The sequence below is a fragment of the Orcinus orca genome, chromosome 16 (assembly GCF_937001465.1).
Source record: "Orcinus orca chromosome 16, mOrcOrc1.1, whole genome shotgun sequence".
NCBI lineage: Eukaryota > Metazoa > Chordata > Mammalia > Artiodactyla > Delphinidae > Orcinus > Orcinus orca.
Genome location: NC_064574.1, coordinates 27,495,807 through 27,514,140, shown reverse-complemented (window position 1 = coordinate 27,514,140; position 18,334 = coordinate 27,495,807). Strand labels below are relative to the sequence as shown.

Genomic DNA, 18,334 nt, shown 5'->3' with positions numbered 1-18,334 from the left:
CAACTACACAGACCCTCAGGCAGGGGCAAGTGAGCCAGGAACCAGGAACAGCAGGAGCCCCTGAGCCATGAGTGCAGAGAGGGAAGGGGGAGTGCTGAAGGATGGAGAGGCAGCCAGTACCAGATCATGCAGGCCATAGAGGCCTAGGTAAGGACTGGGTTTTATTCCAATTGGGTGGAGGGTTGTAAGCAAGAATGTGCCAAGATCTGAACTGGTTTTCAAAAGACCACTCTGTCTGCAATGTTGGGGCAGAAGTGATTTTTTAAGGTCCCTTCTTAGCTCCAAATAGCTGACTTTTCCTCCTGTCATTATTCTAGGCTCCCACAAACTGGCTGCCAGAGCAAGAAAGATGCATCCTCCTTAATAAAGAGAGAGCAAAGAGAAGGAGCAGTTTCTACCCCCGGCAGAAGCAAGGAATCTGTGTCACCTTGTTCTGCAGGAGATGGAGGGAGTGGCCCCATCAGGGAGGGGTGGGAATCCCAGCTTGGAAAACATCCCCAAGCCACCTGTATTGTTTCTGCCTCCTGTGTGGAAGTTTCTGCCATGACACAGTGCTCCGGAATGCTCTCCCCACCCACCCCCCCCACACCCAATCTTCCGTTTACAGAGGCAGAGTTGTACTTTGCATTCCTCCCAGGATTTAGCTCAAATCTAGCCTACAGGAAATGGTCGATAAAGAGCTACTGACTGATTAATGAAGAGAGGGAATATTCTCAGCCATTAGGCAAATATTAATGAGTACTATGAGTACCATGTTGGTCTCTGGGGATACAAGGTGATTAAGATGGGTTTCTTGCCTTCACTGAGCTCAGAAGTCAGCAGATAGACCAAAAACCACAGACAGCTACAATGCTGGGTATAAGAGTAACAGCAGCAACATTTACTAGGCCCTCTTTATCCACAAGTAGAGCACTGTGGGCTTCAGAGCCAGACTAAGGTTCAAATCACGACTTTACACCACTTACCAACCTAGCATCTTTGTACAAATTCCTTAACTTCCCTATGCTTCACTTTTCTCCTCTGTAAAATGAGAATTATAGTAAGAATGCCTACCTCAATGGTACTGTTTTGAGAATTCAATGAATTAACACATATGAAATACTTAAGGGTAAGTGCTCTATAAATGTTAGCTATTATTAAAATTACTATAACATCTGTGCCAAGCTCGACATGTATGATCTCATTTCATCCTTACAAAAACCCTACCAGGCAGGTATTACCATCTCCATTTTTGAGATAGGGGAACTGAGGCTCAGAAAGGGGGAGGAATGAGCCCAAGATCAAACGGCTGGTATGTGATGGAGCCAGATTCAAACTCAGCTCTGTCCCACTCCAGAGGCCATACTTCCAATAATGAAATGATCCCATTCTCTTCAGAAGCTCACAGCACAGTGCCCCAAACACAGCAGAGGCCCCGTAAAGGGAGCTATGGTTGTTATTCCATTGTTCCTGGAGATCTTCCAGTAGTAGGTGCTGTGGAGCCTAGAGGAAGCACCTCTTTTACCCTGAAGGGGTCTGAGAAGGGCTCAAAGGAAACTGACCTGGGTGCCAACTGCAGGCTTTGCTCTGGAGTCCTATGGGTTCCCCTCACTGAATCGTGGTCTACTAATTTGGAACCCTACCTTCCACCACTAAATCAGACCCAGAAACTGCTCCCAGGTGCCTGGACACCTGCATGGACAGGCACGCAGTTTCCTCTGGGCTGACTTCTTGTCTGGCTCTACACACCTCTCAGTTTCATCACTTAGCCACCAGCCTGGGGCCTCTTGCCTGCACCTGCTGCTGGACCCAGTCCCAGGGGACCCTGCCCAAAGGGCCATTTCTGAGTGACTCCCTGGAGACTTCCTTGATATGGTAACCCCTAGGGTTCCATATGAATGTGGGTGCTGTGAGCAAAGGGAAATTTTTCTTACTGAGTAGCAGACGGAGAGTGGGTAGAACAAGGGGTGGTTGTTCTTGTTTTGAATCAGAGGTGAGTGTGGGGTGAGGCCCACTGTGCCTCCCAGTTTTTATATTTAAGCAGCACTGATTCTGGCCAGTCAGAGCTCCCACTCAGCAGTCTGTGGAGCCTAGAGGTGGGTGAGGACATCCGGGGGTGAGGAGTTAATAGTCATCTCTCCTTCCCATTTGACCCTTACTCATAGATCTGGCCTTGCCAAGTAATTAGACTGCAGAGGGCAACCAATGGATGAATTAATGAATGACCAAACCTCAGTGAGAGGAAAAGGAAAGATCCAGCATTTGGTAAAGGAACCAGCTTTTACTCCATACCAGGCTCTGTGCTGGGGCACTTTACATACACCGCTCATCATTATGAATGTTCACTAACTTGGACACTACACACTCAGCCACCAAGTGCCAGGCACAAGAGTAGCTGATGGCAGTGAATGAGATGCAGTTTCTACCTTCAGTAAGCTCAGAGCACCTTGCTTAATTAGTCTTTCTCCCAACAATCCTATGAAATGATTATTTCCATTTTATAGATGTTCAGGCTTAAAGAAGTAAAGTAACCTGTCCAAATTCATGAAGCTAGGTAAGTGAGAAAGCTACGATATTGCTTCCACTCAAAAAGTGCTTGTTGGTTGAATGAATTAATGAGTGAAAGAATGAATGAAAGAATGAGAGACACAGGGTTTTGACCTCAGTCAAGGAGCAGCAACAAGACCAAACATTTATAGTTCTCAAAGTGCTTTTTCATCTATCATCTCCTTGGGCCTCTCAGATAGCCCATGAGGGAGGCAAGGCGGGTGTTATCTTTCTTCAGCAGATGAGGCAACAGACTTACAGCCACACAGCAAACAAGGAGTGGGGCCATCCTGGAAAACTCCAGAGTCCCCACAGCACCTTGTTTAATCATTCAGATGCATGTCAAGCACCTACTATATGCTAGGCATGCTCCTATGCTCTTTAAATATTCAATTCATTAAGTCTTCCACTCAGTCAACAAATAATGATTGAATGTCTTCTATGTTCCAGGTTCTGTGGCAGGATCTAGGGATACAGCAGTGAATAAAGCAGAGGAGGAGATCCCTGCCTTCCTGGAGGCACTTGGCAAAGCGCCAAAGAAAATATGCCCCATCACCAAATGCCCAGCCAGCAACAATGGCCAAACCCCCACTGTGTACAGCATGATTTGGGGCCCTTGTGGAGGAGGTAGGGGACAAGGTTATGAGCTACAACCCCCAGCTTCAGGAGTCTTAAAATCTCCAAGTTCTTGGTTCGAAGGATATACATATACTCTGTCAGCCTAAAAGTCTGCTCTTGGAGTGTAGCTCCGATAGTGATCACAGCTTCTTGATCACCTGTGAAGGCAATCTGCTAATAACAGCTGTAATAGTAGCTGTCATACTGAGTAATTACATATGCCAGACTCCATGATAAATGTTCCATGTATCTTACCACTTATTTTTATGATCAAAAGAGTCTTTCAAGAAAAGTACTGCATTATTTTCATCTTTTAACAGATGAGGAAACTAAGGCTGCGACAGATTAAGCAATTTGTCCAAGGATAACTATAGAGCAAGTAGGATTCAGCACTGGTTTGTCAAATTTTGTATCTGGCTCTGAACAGTGATGGAATTTCTCCCAGGGAGGCACTGGAGATGGAAACATCAAGAATACCAAGAGCAGCTGCTTCCTGGGAGGGCTGGGACCTCCAGAGCCCCCAACAGATTCTTCCTCCCCCACTTTTATCAGGTCTGAACATCAGACAGAGAGGGAAAGGTTAAGTAAGCTCAAGCTACCCCTAGGGCAACAGGAGTCTCTCCCTCTCTGCTGAACCTCCAGGGGAGGAGTCTGTGACCTTCATTTGCCACCACCAACCCCCCACAAGAGAGACAGAAGGAAGGAGGGGATGGGGGCAGGGGAGTCTTTTCCCTGGGTTGGGGAGGGGTGGGGCACACCAGGGAAGAAGGGAAAAAGCATGACTGCTTCTTTCCTCTCTTGGACAAGAAGCCCGTACATGTGATGTGGTATGTGTCCTGCACAGGGAAGCCCCACAGGGGAATGCCAGGGTACCTTTTGGACCCAAGAAGACTCAGAGAGGAGAGACTGGCACAGCCCTGAACTGCAAGCTAAGCTAACAATTTCTAAGCATTGTAATTAGGTCATCAGGTTCCTGGAGAAGCCAGCTGTGTCTGGGGATGGGGGATGGGGAGGGAAATTTTGCAGTTTACCAAGATCCCTACTTCCCTTCAGGCCCCGCCCTCCCTGAAATCTGCACCTGCTCCCAAACTGACCCCTCCCCCTAGCTGGGCCCAGCTGTCAACGGCTCCCAATGCCCCACCCCTGCCTTCCATGGGCCGGAACTATGGGGGCCTCTTGGACAGGAGGTACCTTATTGCCACCTTAGCCCTTCGGAAAGGGAGCTGTGGGGCAGGGAAGGAGTGGCCTCGCCTGGGGGATATTTCTTACTCCATGAGGGCAGCAAGAAAGCTGGGTTCCTTTGGGCCTGCCCAGGGTACCTTCCTGGCATTGTTGCCACAGGTGGCAGGAGACAGATGATGTTTCCCCTGCTGAGACCAGAGTTGCCAAAAGGCTTCAATCAAACCTTTGAACCTGCACCTGGCCTGGAGCCCCAAAATAACAACTATGGCAGCCTACCTGATCCACAGGTCGCAGGTGCATCTGGCTTTTTTCTCCCTGCTGAGCCCTGGCTGGCAAGGGATTCTCTCTGCCAGCGATAACTAGAGACCTGGCTGCATGGCTCTGGTGTTGGGCCTCTCCCCATTGGGCCCACCTCTACCAGCAACTATCTCCATCCCTCTGCCCAGGGGCCTCCACCATCAGTCACCATTCCCTTGTCCCTGACCAGCTTTACTGACAGCCCAGACCCTCTTCCGCCAGACTGCCTCTTCACTGTCTCCCAAATGCTTCATCATACACATTCCACCCTCCAGCTCTGTGTGGATCTTTCATACCTATCAAGGCTGCCCTTGCCACATCCGTTTCACCTACTGAAAGCCTTCACGGTCCAAATTTTCCTAGTAGGTAGTAATGATGCCTGACACCGACTGAGCATACTGTATTCAGGCACTGTGCTAGGTAGGCTACAGAATCACTCACTCATTCAGCAAGTATTCGCTGAGTGGATCCCATGTGCCAAGCACTCTGCTAGATGCTGGGGATGAAGGAAACTTGAAACAAACCCCCTACACTCCGGGAGCTTAGCTTTTACAAGAGGAGTCAGGCAGTAAAGAGGTAAACAAAGGTGGCCTCTTTACTCTTTAGGAGAGGTGATATTTGAGTTGAGACCTAAATGCTAAGACAGCCCTGATCAGATCTAGGGGAAGAGTGACCCTGGCAAGCCTATGACAAAGAGATTACTACCACTATCTTCATTAAGGGATGATTACTACCTTCATTTTACAGATGAGAAAACTGAGGACTCGTGTGAACTGCACAAAGGCACACTGCTGAGAAAGCTATTATTCAAGCCTCTAGTGGTGACCTTTCTCCTTCCTGACACTAGGGTTTGGGCTGGTAATGCAGTTGGTGAGGGAGAAGGTGCATGGGGTGATGCAGGCTGAGGGTGGAGGTCCCTGGACCAAGCCACCAATTGAGTAGCTAGCTAATTGTGGAAGTGGGCTGGTTTGGCAGGGGTCCAGGGCACCTGTGGGATGCAGCCAGGGGGTCTGTCCTCTTCCATTTCTGGAGTCTACAATACAGATTTGGCACAGTTTGCCTGGAGCCATTCACCAAGGGTTGCGAGTCTATTCCTACTGCTTTAAATGAGTTTGCTTCCTTAAGGACAGAGACATTTTTGTAGCCTAACCTGCATCTAATAATAACAACGCTTCATGTTCATTGAGCAGATCCTGGCTGAGCCCTTGCCCAACCCCAGGTCCTGTGCCAGGTACTCAGGGTAAAGTAAGCCAGTCCAGGCCTGCAAAGAAGCAATGATGCCGTGACTTGAGGGTAGGCTTTGGCATGAGATACAGCTGGGTGCAAGACCCAGCTCTGCCTCTTACAAGGTGTGGTACTGTGGACATGTTATAAAGCCTCTTGAAGCTCTGGATTCTCCATCTCCACACCAAAGCAGTTGTGAGGACCAAACACGATGATTATGTCAGGGGCATAAACATAGCACCTGGCACAGAGCAAGCACTCAACACATAGCACCTGTCATTATTACTAAAAAAACACTTTTGCATTTCACTTTCTCATTTGAGCCTCGCTTACTCTGGTAGGCTGGTACTATTCTCTCAGATTTATGGATGAGAATTTAAAGCTGATTTGTCTAGTGCTACGCCACCAGCAAGACATTAAGCTAAGTTTCACAGTGAGAGGCCTGCGTACCGCAAAAAAAAAAAAAAAAGAAATTAAGCTAAGTTTCAAATCTGAGTGCAGAGTTTTATCTATGGGTATGTAGAAAGTGATCAATACATACTACCATGACCCTTGCCTGGAGTGTCTGGGAGCTGAGGGGACGGATGGGTGATGCACACAGCCTGACTCAGATGGCAGAAAGACACCAGCAAGGCCCAAGGTGTAGGGCATGGAAACAGACCACTGAGGGATGGGACCCGGTTCCCCTCATTGCAGTACCCACAGTATCCCCAGCCCTTAGCGCAAATAAAGTATTCACCAGTATTTGCTGATTTAACAAATGAAACAAAACTCTGAAGACAGCTCCAAGCAATGAATCCCGCTTTAGGGAAGGCAGGCAACATTGATAACACTGAGTTAAAAGCTAGAATTCTAAGCCATTTACTGTGGGACTAAGGCCCCTTGCCTTAGTTTCCTCCCTGAAATGGGACTGAACATACCCACCTCACTGTGAAATCATGTATACAAAGAAGTCTGGTGAGTTATAAAGTGTTATCATGCATATAAAAGCAATTATCATCAGGCTACAGACCACTAAGGCAATGAAGTGTTGTGACGACAAGCACCTCAGGTTTGAAGCCCGGGTCGTCCTGGCACTAGCCTGTGTGGCCCTGAGCATGTCACTTTTCTCTGAGTCTCAGTCTTCTCAACTATAAAATGAAGATGACACCACCTACCTTGTAGGGTTTTTTAAGATGGCTTAGAGATAAAGAACACAGGCTTGGACTAAGACAGACTTGGTTTCAAATCCTGACTCTGCTTCCCACTAACTGGGTCCCCCCAAATCTCATTGTCCTATAATGCTGAGATGGTTGGACAGTAACACAGAGATGAAATTGGTGAAAGCCCTGTCACACAGTGAGCACTGAATAAATGCCAACAATCATTTAGACACTGGTACAGTCAGGGGAGGGGGCAAGGTGTAGTGTTTAAAAGTGGGAGCTTGGAAGCTACCCTCACAGGCTTTGCCACTTACTAAGCATGCTACCCTTCATAAGTTGCTTAACATCTCTGTACCTCAGTTTCCTCATTTGTAAAATAGGGATAATAATGGTAGCAACTTCAGAGTGTTGCTCTGCGAATGGAATAAATTAATACATATAAAGCATTTTGAACAACGCCTGGCATAGAATAAGCACTTGATAAATGTTAGGTGCTATTAATAGTAACGTTAACAATAATATTAATCACCAAGTGGAATAAGAGGGAGGGACTGTGTAATCCTGGGACACGGGTATCCCATGGAAGAATTCTAGGGAAATCCCTGGGCAGCTGTTTGTAGGCAAGTTCTCAGCCTCTGGGAGAAAGACTCTTCTATGGAAAGGACATGAGGCTGGGGGCTCCTGAGCAAAAATCTCAGTCCCGATGACCAGGAGGCCAGTCTCTGGGAGGCCAGTCAGGCTGCTTGGAAGGACACAGTGTTCCTGGCCCCGCCTGACTCAGGGGAACAAAGGCACGTGTGTGGCCAGGGAGGAGGGAGGGGAATGTTTCCCTTTCAAGAGCGGAACAAAGGATCTGAGGCATAGTTGAGTGCGTTCCAATCCCCTCCCAGGCTAGCTCCCATTCCTCAGATGATTGTCCAACAAGGTTTTCAACCTTCTAGCTTCCTCCTGAAAGGTGACCTCGGGGAGGGAGTGGCAGGCTCCACTTCACTCTTCCCTCTGTCATCGGTCTCCAAGAGGCAGGATTTCTACGTGCCAACCTCTAAGACCTCTCTTAGGAGTCCCAGGCCTGTGCGGGGTGTGGGGTGGGGACCCGGGGGAACCCAGGGTTAATGGATGACACAAGGCACTGCAAGTGACAGGTTTAATGTCCCTCTAGGGGGAGTCCAAGACTAAAACTGCTACTTAGTGTGGAGCCAGGAGAGAACCCAGGAGTTCTGACCAACCCCCAGTGTGGGGTGGGTGTAAAACTCTGACAGAACTCAGTGGAAATGCATTTTCTAAACCTTAAAGGGATGATCACAGGCTGGAGAGAGAAGCTAGGTGAAGGGTGAAGGGGGAGGAAGCGAAGAAAGTAACTGACAAGAGGAAAGGGAGAGACATGGCCAAAAAAAGGAGTTTGTGTGAGGGGGGAGCCTTTAGGGATATTACTTTCCAATTTCCACACTCTAGCCAGCAAGAATCTGACTGCTGGGGTGGGACAGGAAGCAGTCCATGGAAGTCATTGCAATGGCATTTCCTGAAGGGTGAGAGAAAAACCTCTAGTTCCGAGGGGAGCTCTGGAGTCTGCCCAAAAAGCCCTGTAGCTTGGAGCTAGCCTTAAGGCTCCGGCTTGGCCTGAGAGTCTCATCAGGGATGAAACCAAGTAGCAGAAGGTCCCAAAGGCAGTTTCTTTCTGCAAAAACACTATTTACAAAAATCAATATGTAATAAACGGGAAGCCAGATGATGTGACTGAAGGAGCCCTTGGTTGCGGCTGCTGGTTGCTGCTGATACTGACAGTCACTATTCTGAGAGCCTTTTGACATGAATTAACTCACCGAATCTTCAGTGCAAAGCGCTATTATTATAGCCATTTACAAGTTAAAAGACTTGCCCAAGGTCACAAATGACATAAGTGGTCTAGTCCAGATGTGAAAGCCCAAACCCTGCATCTTCCTCCTGATGTAACCTTGGGCAAGTCACTTCATCTTTCTCAGCCTGATTTCTCTCTGCTCACCTCCCTGGGTGGTTGGTTTATAAGCATCAGAAAGGCAAGGTGGGGGGAATTCCCTGGCAGTCGGTGGTTAGGACTCCCACTTGCAGGGGCACAGGTTCGATCCCTCATCAGGGAACTAAGATCCTGCATGCTGCAGGGCCAAAAAAATACAAAGTATCTGGGAACACTGGAACCACAGTCCCTCAGGGAAATAATGAGCAGAACTCACTCCATTAAAAATAATAATAATAAAAAAATTTAAAAAAATTTTAAAGGCAAGGTGGATATGAAAGTGCTTTCTAAGCTGTAAAGTGCTACATAAATGTGGAGTGGAAATATTGTGGGGTCAGTGATAAACTACCCTACATTAACACTGGGATTAGTTAATTTTTAGCAATTAAAGTGCTGCAGCTGTTGATAGGAAAGAGCCACCCTAAAGCATAACTATCGTGAAATATGCCATAATGATGGAATCCACAAGGCCTAGGGCCAGTGAGAAGCAGGATTCCTATACTCAGCTTCAACCCTCCATCTTACAGATGGGGAAACTGGGGCCTAGGGGTGAAATGACTTGGCCAAAGTGAGACAGTGAGTCAAGGCAGATTTGAGACTAGAACTGGGATCCTGACTAAGACCAGTGCTTGACCAACATGCAAAGGAACACTACGGAGCTCCTGGCAGGACAGGAACACTGCTACGGCCTGCCTGCCCTAAGGATATGCCCAAAGGTCACTATGGAGTCCAAACAAGGGAGAATAGACGCTGTAGATTCTGTGAATGGGTCTCCAACATGAGTTCTGTGGCAAAGATGATCAGAATTATGATACCAACCTGTGCTGGGCTCTATGCATCTCAGGCAGATCTCGTTAGGTCTTCGCCATGGCCTTGTGAGGCAGGTAATATTTGCCCCAAGGTTCAGAGAGTTCAAGGAGCTTGCCCAAGGTCACAGAGCTAGATATGGGTGATGTGGGACCTCAACCCAGACATGGTGCAGTTATCCACACAGAATTAGTGCTAGAGTGGAGGAGGACCATTCAGCACACCACATTTGAAGAGACTATCCCAGAACATCTAGCTTATTTAGCCCTGATTCTATGATCTCCAAGTGGTTAAAAAACGTGGCTTTCAAGGTGGCCAGACCCATCAATATGCCATGTGCAAGCCTGGTCTTGGTCCCTTTTCACCATTTCCACCTCTACCTCCTGATCCAAGCCACTCTTCTTTCTCACTTGACAGCTTTCACCAGCCTCTTCACTGCGCTCCTGGCTGCCACCCTTGCAGAATTCAGATCATTTCACCCCTGCTCCTAATCTTCTCCTGGCCTCTCTCATTCTACCAAAGCCAAGTCCTCACCATCACCTGTAAAGGGCCATGTGATTGGGCCCCTGGCTACCTCTCCCCCCTCAATCCCAACCACTCTCCCCTCTCACCTCCTACCACTCTCTTACTGCTTCTTCTCCAGCTACACTGGCCTTCTTGCTCATCCTTGAGCATGCCAAGCACACTCCCTCCTGAGTCCATCCCTCTGCTTATAACACTCTTTCCACAGGTACCCACATCGACCACCACCTTACCTTCTTCAGGCCTTGGCTCAAATATTACCTTTTGGTGATGCGTTCTCTATGCACTCTTTTAAAATTGCAGCCTTACCTCCTTTTGCTAGGCATGCCTTATGCCTCAATGTGCTTTATTTTCTTCATAGCACTTAGTATCACCTGATATACGTTATGTATGTATGTAATTACACGTTGTCTGTTCCTCCCCACTAGAATGTAAGCTCCACAATGCAAACTTAATTTTATTTAATGCTGTACTGCTAGTGCCTAGGACAGCCTGACACACAGCAGGAGCTCAATTAATATTATCTGAATCGATGAATGAATGTTTAGGGACTTCCCTGGTGGCAGAGTGGTTGAGAATCCGCCTGCCAATACAGGGGACACGGGTTCGAGCCCTGGTCCAGGAAGATCCCATGTGCCACAGAGCAAGTAAGCCCGTGTGCCACAACTATTGAGCCTGTGCTCTAGAGCCCGCGAGCCACAACTACTGAAGCCCGCACACCTAAAGCCTGTGCCCCGCAACAAGAGGAGCCACCACAATGAGAAGCCCGCACACCCAATGAAGAGTAGCCCCTGCTCTCCACAGCCAGAGAAAGCCCGCGCGCAGCAATGAAGACCCAACGCAGCCAAAAAAAAAAAAAAAAGAATGAATGATTAGATAAAGGGCAATTCCTATTACTATTATTCTGGTTTGATAAGTGTCTGTTTCTTCAGAAATTTAGGCGGCTTCTCTTTCATTAGGTACCTGCTACGCCTAAGACCTCTGCTCAGTGCTGATTAAACAAGTATGGACAAGATGTGGACTCCACCCTCAGGAAGTTCCTAAACCTGGTAGAGGTATGGTAGTGTTAGATGTCTTCTTTATACTAATTTAAACTCTACCACTGTGATTTACCTATCCAAGTTCTGCTGGGTACTATACCAATAAAAAAGTCTTAGCCCCTCTTCCTGCAGATATTTGAAACCAGTGACCGTGGTCTCCTGGGTCTTCTCTTCCCCATGCTAAACAAAAAGACCCAGTGGGATTGTCTGACTTAGATCTGCCAACTGGGAACGGGGAAGACAGACTGTCGGCTGGAGAGACAGAAGAGAAGCGGATCCAGGAGCAGAGTGGCTCCTTCAAAGAAAAGAGAGGGAGTCCTTGGGGAAGAACTCCATGGAATTAGGTTGAAGGTTGGGGGTGGGGACAGAGCCCTGCTCATTAGGTAGTAGGAGATTATGTTTCTGTAGAAGAGCAGCTCACTGGGAATTACCCCTAAACCTATCCATGCTAAACCCAGACAAAACCATCGCTGCTAAAATAAAGCCCTGTAATGGAAGGCTGAGGGCACTGGAAAAACCAGGGAGGACGCTCAAGCCACTGGCCTCAGGACAGATACCTGCTGGGGAAGGGACAAGTAACAACTGCTGCTTCCTGTAGCCCAAACAAATCTGGTGACTACCCACACAAAAGCCAAGAAAACCCTCTAGGTTGGGGCCCCCTGAAAAAATACTTGGGTATTTTCTACCAGAAGCTGAAGGGCTCTGTGGGGCTACTGCGGAAATCAGTCTCAGGAAGCCTGGAAAACCCTGTGATGGTGATGGCGTTTTAAGGGCAACTTCAAATGTACATCCAGAAGAACCGGGTGTTTTGAGGGGGAGCCCCTGAGACACTTCTACCTCACTTTGGGACCTGAATGAGAGATTACTAAAAATTTCCACGTTTGGGGTTTCTAATGGGGTTTCCCCAAGAAAACCACAGAATTGCGAACAGCTGCTGAGATCTGCAAAAGTCGCTGAGGTGCTTCAGCGAAGCATACATTAGTGCCAAAGAAGACAGAACAGGCAAGAAGAAACCTACAGAAACTAGAAGACCACAGAGCTATGCAGCCTGGGAAAGGCCAAATTATGGTTTCTCTGCCACCCCCGCCCCAACAACTGTTCATTGCTTTCAACAATGGTGTTTCCATCAAGCTAAGGGGTTTCCCAGGGACAGTGATAACAAAATGGCCTGGCCCACTTGGGTCCCTACCACATAGCTGTCCACATTCCCATTGGAAAGCCCCAGAAACACTCTGTCCCTATCATTCTAGTGAACATCTCAGCGGCTGGCTTTGTTTCTCAAGAAACTCTGGGGGCAAAGTTCAGTTTTCGCAGGCAGGTAGCCCATTCCTTAAAAGAGGCACCTCTATCCTGCACTTAAGGCCAAGGAGAGCCTTTGTTCTAGATCCTTTACTAGAGTCAAGCTATGGCAGCTGTCTATCTTTATATCATTTTACAGGTGGGAGAGATGGATGGACAAGAGAGATAAACAGGTTCAGCATCTTGGCAGGTGACTCCAGGTAGGCGGTGGTGTGGCTATATGTGTGGAATTCCAGTCCTTGGAGCATCATCCACAATTAAGTAGACATACCTGGAGCAGGCCATATTCTCCCTTTAGGCACACAATTCTTACCTACTGGTAGGGCTTGAGAAAGTTTTAACAATGAAAAATTAACAAGAAGCCCACTCTCAGGACTTCCCTGGTGGCGCCGTGGTTGAAGGTCCGCCTGCTGATGCAGGGACATGGGTTCGTGCCCCGGTCTGGGAGGATCCTGCATGTCGCGGAGCGGCTGGGCCCGTGAGCCATGGCCGCTGGGCCTGCGCGTCCGCAGCCTGTGCTCCGCAAGGGGAGAGGCCACAGCAGTGAGAGGCCCGCGTACCGCAAAAAAAAAAAAAAAAAAAAAAAGAAGCCCACTCTCACCGGGCAAAACCCTGATACCCACTTGAGTTTTACCAGTGCCAGAATGTGCAGAGGCTACACACATGCCTTTGGCAGCCCGCTACTGCCAACAAAGGTGCTGTTCTTCCTGCAACTCCTGAACAAGGCCAGCATCAGACTCGAGTGAGCACCTCCACAGGCATGTTTTGCTTGGCCCAACAGCACCTTTGGCTCACATTATTACTCCTAGGACAACCTGAAATGCAGGGAAAGAGTTTAGGCTTTGGAGTCAGGCCCACCTAGGTGTAAATTCTCACTCAGTCACTTAACTGGCTGAGGAATACCTGGGGCCAGTCACTTAGCTACCAGGAGCTTCATATGTAAACTGGGAATAAACCCACCTACCTTAGAAGGTTATTGTGTGGAGTATATGAAATAGCATGTCATTTCCATGAAAGAAAGTACCATGTTTTGCTTACGGCCAGCACCTAGCACATGCCTTCCTCATAGTAGATGCTCAGTGAATTTTGGTTGCATAAGTAAAATACCTAACATAATGCCTCATGCATAAAATGTACTCTCTAAAGGCTCATTTCCTTTTCCTTTCCTGTAGGGATGCTAAATTTAGAGCATATCCCAGGGTGGAATGGCCCGTAACTCTTACACTCATGGATCCCCCAGCCACAGCCTCCAGGAAGGTTATGAGATGCCATTGCAGTAGCCAGTCGGTAAGTCAAACAGGATGGTCCCTGAGAGGGAAGTGGGTGGGTACCCTCTACCCAAAGGATCCCATGTCACATGTTCTTTACCTCCTGGCCTCAGGGAGAATGCGTGCCCAGAAATGGTTCTGACATAACTGGCTCTTCTGCACACATCCCCTCTGTTCACCAAGAGGAAGTAACATACGGTATGCTGTCCAACGGGCTCTGATAATTCTTGAGCAAAGAGACAGAAGATGGAATTTCAATCCAGTGGTGATCTAACAAACTTGCCCAGTGCTGCTGTGTCTAAAACCTCTTTCTTGAGCAAAGAGACAGAAGATGGAATTTCAATCCAGTGGTGATCTAACGAACTTGCCCAGTGCTGCTGTGTCTAAAACCTCTTTCTACGTGCAATACCGGGTGACTAGCAATTCTCTGGTCCAGGCAGCCCTCTCAGAGGCTGTCTGGCAGGCCAGGAACCTTTCCCATATTGCCTTTTGTTAATAGCTGGCAACAACCCACCTGTATTAGGACCACCGGCCAAAGACAACGGTCAGGCAAAGTGGGCAAATGGCCCAAGTCTCTACTTGGAGATGCCTCAGAGGGTGTGTCAGAAATGCTGGAATCCTGTCCCTCCTGTAATAAGTTAAACAAATATTTGCCCCCAAAGAGAATCAAAGCAGGGGGGAATAAGAGAGGTCATCCCACAAACCAATAGGAACTATTTAATCATTTATCTCTCCAGGGAGTTCATTTACAGAAAAGCTTTCAAGTCTGTCAGCCTTAGCTAAAGAAAGCCCTCCACCTTTACCTTCCGCAACCCCACCCCAGTCTTCTGACCTCTACTGACTTGACCCCTTTGCCTTTTACAAGAACTGGCAGTGGGAAGAGTTGATGAAGTTGCAAAGAAATGGGAAATAAGACAGGGGGTGGGGTTCCAGGAGGTCCCTTGCTCTGTGGTAAACTGAAGTGCCTACCACACCCTAGGCCCAGCCTCTGGATAATTGCATTCTTAACATTCCTGAGTCCACGATGCATGGCCCTTTCCACCTCAGCTCCTTCAACCAATGACTTATTTTCCACAGGCTGCTTGATTTTCTGGGTTTTCTGAGGGGACAAAATACCTCTCATAAGCCCTGCCCCTCCCCGAGGCAGGGAGATAAGCAAGGAGATAGAACTGAGTTCACTGCAGAAAAGCAAAAACTGCCTACAATGACCGCCAGTAAAGAATCTCTCACCACTAGCTCACCCTGACTTGGTGATGGGCAAGGGAATTCCCCTCCCTGGCAAAGGAACGAGGCACAACTGCTGGGCCCAGAAAGTATACCTGGGACTGACGACGACTACTACAGCAAACTTGCTGGTGTCCATCACTGTGCTCACATTAGCTCCAAGGACTGCAAGGCAAGGAGGGCTTGCCACATTTTTTTAGTGGAAGAAGCAGAGGCTCAAGGTAAACTGTCCTGTCCAAGGTCACACGGCTAGTTACGTGACAGGGCTTGAACTCACACCTGTGTCAGTTTGTTTCTGAAGTCTGTCACTGAATCTCAATGTTCCAAGGAGCCCCACAGACCAGGTTCTTGCTTTGCCAGCAAACAGTGCTCAGTGAAGAGGCCCCAGGGCCCCGGCCGGAAAGCAACAGGCGTTAACAGCTGGAGCTCCCCAACCGACCCCAGGCAGTGAGGTGCAAAGTCCCTGGGCTTAATGAGTGACACAGCAAGAGCTCCACAAACTGGCCAACCACACAGAAAGTTGCACACTTTAGAGCCAATGAACATAGGAGCGCAGCACAAACACAACTGGCCCACTGGCACAGCTAACACCCTAAAATCAGACAATCCTCAGCCATCCAAGCCAGGGGGATGCAAAGTCTGGTCATGCAAACTCTGAAATAAAGGGAACTTGATTTGGGGGAAGGAAGCCCGGGCCAGGATTGACATCCCAGGGGAGTAAGATTGAAGGGGCTTGTGGGTCACTGATACTCACTATCTTCTGCAGGCATTACACTCATCACCCCTTAGCATGGTGAGCCATTATGTCAGGGTGAGGGGAACACTGGACTAACTTCCCACTCTCAAAGGTTTGGGGCCAAATGAACACACAGGCTATGTTTTCCTCTGCAGAGAAACTGGAACACAAGTATGAAAGAGTAGGGTCATGAGGATGACCAGAATGAAGATGTCTGGTCCTTGCACAACTAGGTCACCTGTATTTCAGAACAGTTAACCTCTTGTGGTGCAATGAGGCCAGTCAGGTCTCCTTAACAAACAACGTCTCCAATAATCACCCAGCATAAGAGAAAGAGACATAGGGGAAAGGCTGTTGGGAATCTGACCAGAGGCCAAGGAAAAGGGACACACAAGGGGCGTGGTCCTTACCCAGCCGCCGTTCTCCTGGATCCAAGGCTCTAGGTGGTCATTCAGGTAAGTGGCCATCCAAGCTGCAATCCGACTCACCAATACCTGCATCTCCTTGTCTACGCTTTCCACGCACAGTGCCCCACCGAAGGAGAAAAAGGCCACAATGCGACCCCAGTTCACCCCATCCCGGAAGAGTTCGTTCACTACCTGCTCAAAGCTCTGATATGCCGTCCCTGGGGTGATGTGGAGCTGGGATGTCAGGTCGCTGAATGCCCGCCGGTACCTCAGTTCAAACTCATCGCCTGCCTCCCTCAGCGCTTGCTTCACCGCTGCCATGGGGATCACCTCCCGGGCATCCAAGCTGCTGCTGTGGCCAGTGGCTCCATTCACCGCAGGGCTGTCTGCCAGGTGCCAGGATGGGTTGCCATTGATGGCACTGGGGGTTTCCATGTCTGATTCAGTCCCTTCTGGGGCCTCAGTTCTGTTCTCGTCCACATCGCTAAACTGACTCCAGCTGTATCCTTTCTGGGAAAGCTTGTAGGAAAGAAAGTCAACCACCAGCTCCCGATTGCTCTGAGACATTTTTATAATAGGGATGGGCTCCACCAGTCCATTGTCCAAAACACCTGCTCACTCACTGAGTCTGGTCTCTGCTTAGTGGTTCTCTTCTGAGATCCAAAGCCAAGATAAGGTTCTGAAGGGAGAGAAAGAGCTTCAGGAAAAAAAAATTAATATGCATGCCATTTACCCTACAACATCCCATTCCCTCTCCAGGTACCAGCCCTGGGTTCTTTGCGGCTCTTATGAAGGTCTGGGTCTAGCTTCCAAGGGACTTCAATGAAGTCAAATTGAAAGCACCAGTGGGCTCTGAATCACACCGGCTTTTTTTTTTTTTTTTTACCTCAACCATCCCATTTTCCCCAAAATGTCTTCCTCAGAAAGTCACCCCAATGGGCAGTCTGCCCCCCAACCCCACCCCCGCACCACCTACATTCAAATGTCTCGGGCAACGGCAGGCAGGTGCAGCCCCCGGAAAATCTTTTGTATCATAGGTCGGGCTAGGAGGTGGTAGCCGGGATGCCGGTAACTCAACCGGCCTCGCGGCGGCTGGCAAAAAAAGCAGCTCCGGCTGGAGGGATCATGCGACCCGGCAGACTGAGAGCTCAGAAGGCGACACAGGAATTACGAAGCTCAAGAACCGGCCCCCTCGCTTGCTTCCTCCTCCATCGCCCAGATCGAGGGCGGCCGCTCAGCAGCCGCGGCCTCCTGCCACCCGGGAGCCCAGCCCCCTCGCTCTTGCACGCCCCTTGGCTCTCCGCCTCCTACTGGGAGCCAGGAGAACTCTCTCGGAGATGGCTGGTGTGAGGTTTAGTTTTTGTTTTTTTCTATTTAAGTACCAGCCCAAGGTGAGGTTTCCGAAGAAACCCTGAAGGGACTTCTCAATGGGGCTCAAGGTTTCGATGAGGGGCGGAGAGAGGGAAAAACTGCCTCGGATCTGCGCTCTGACTTTGGAAAGGCCATCCCCGGGCCTTTCTGGGAGGCTGAAAGCCGGGGACCCCCCAGAAACGCCGCTGGTTTTCTCTGAATTCCCCAAAGGCCCTGGACTTGGCGGTGGCGGTGCGGGATTGCCGGGTCCTCCATTCCCCGCACGGACACAATGGCCGCCGGCGCCCTACACAAAGACCGGGCGAGGGTGAGGCGCCGGGCCTCTTCTCGTGTCAGAGAGAGGGGTCGAGGCCAGCTCGAGACCCCCCACAGCTGAGACCACGTTTTCCTGGGGACAGGCGGCTTCCTGGCGCCCCCGGGAGGGCTTGGGGGCCGGGAGCTGCACCTCTCCGGAGCCCGGGGTCGGTGGGCTGCGGCCTCGCAGCTTCCTCCGCGCTCTAGGCCGGGTACCCGCCCGGCCACCGCCCCGTTGCTAGGCAACTACTCTCCCTCAGGGGCGCCCCCTAGACCTTTCTGGGAGGAGGGGTCTCGCCCCCGGCGGCCCTCCCCGGCGTAGCCAATCAGCGAGCCCAGGTAGCACGCAAGCAGGACGGCGAGGGCTCCCATTGGGCGCAGCGCCTG

The 18,334-nt window shown here is 49.5% G+C and overlaps 1 protein-coding gene across 10 annotated transcripts in view; it reads right to left on the bottom strand.

The window, feature by feature from the left end:
- Positions 1-18,334, bottom strand: part of BCL2L1 (BCL2 like 1) — an 871,182-nt gene that overhangs the window by 852,563 nt on the left and 285 nt on the right. For 2 of the 10 annotated variants that reach the window (XR_007471997.1, XM_033433449.2), the window contains exons 1-2: positions 17,259-18,188; positions 16,286-16,961 (exon numbers count right to left, since the gene is read on the bottom strand). Coding sequence is in view for 9 of the 10 variants with exons in the window: in XM_033433449.2 (XP_033289340.1) it covers positions 16,286-16,849 (564 nt within the window). In the remaining variant the exon portion in view is untranslated. Of the gene's footprint in view, positions 1-16,285; positions 16,980-17,258; positions 18,189-18,334 lie in introns of those variants that run through there. The other 8 variants (XM_033433446.2, XM_004272691.3, XM_033433447.2 and 5 more) reach the window with 6 other exon arrangements.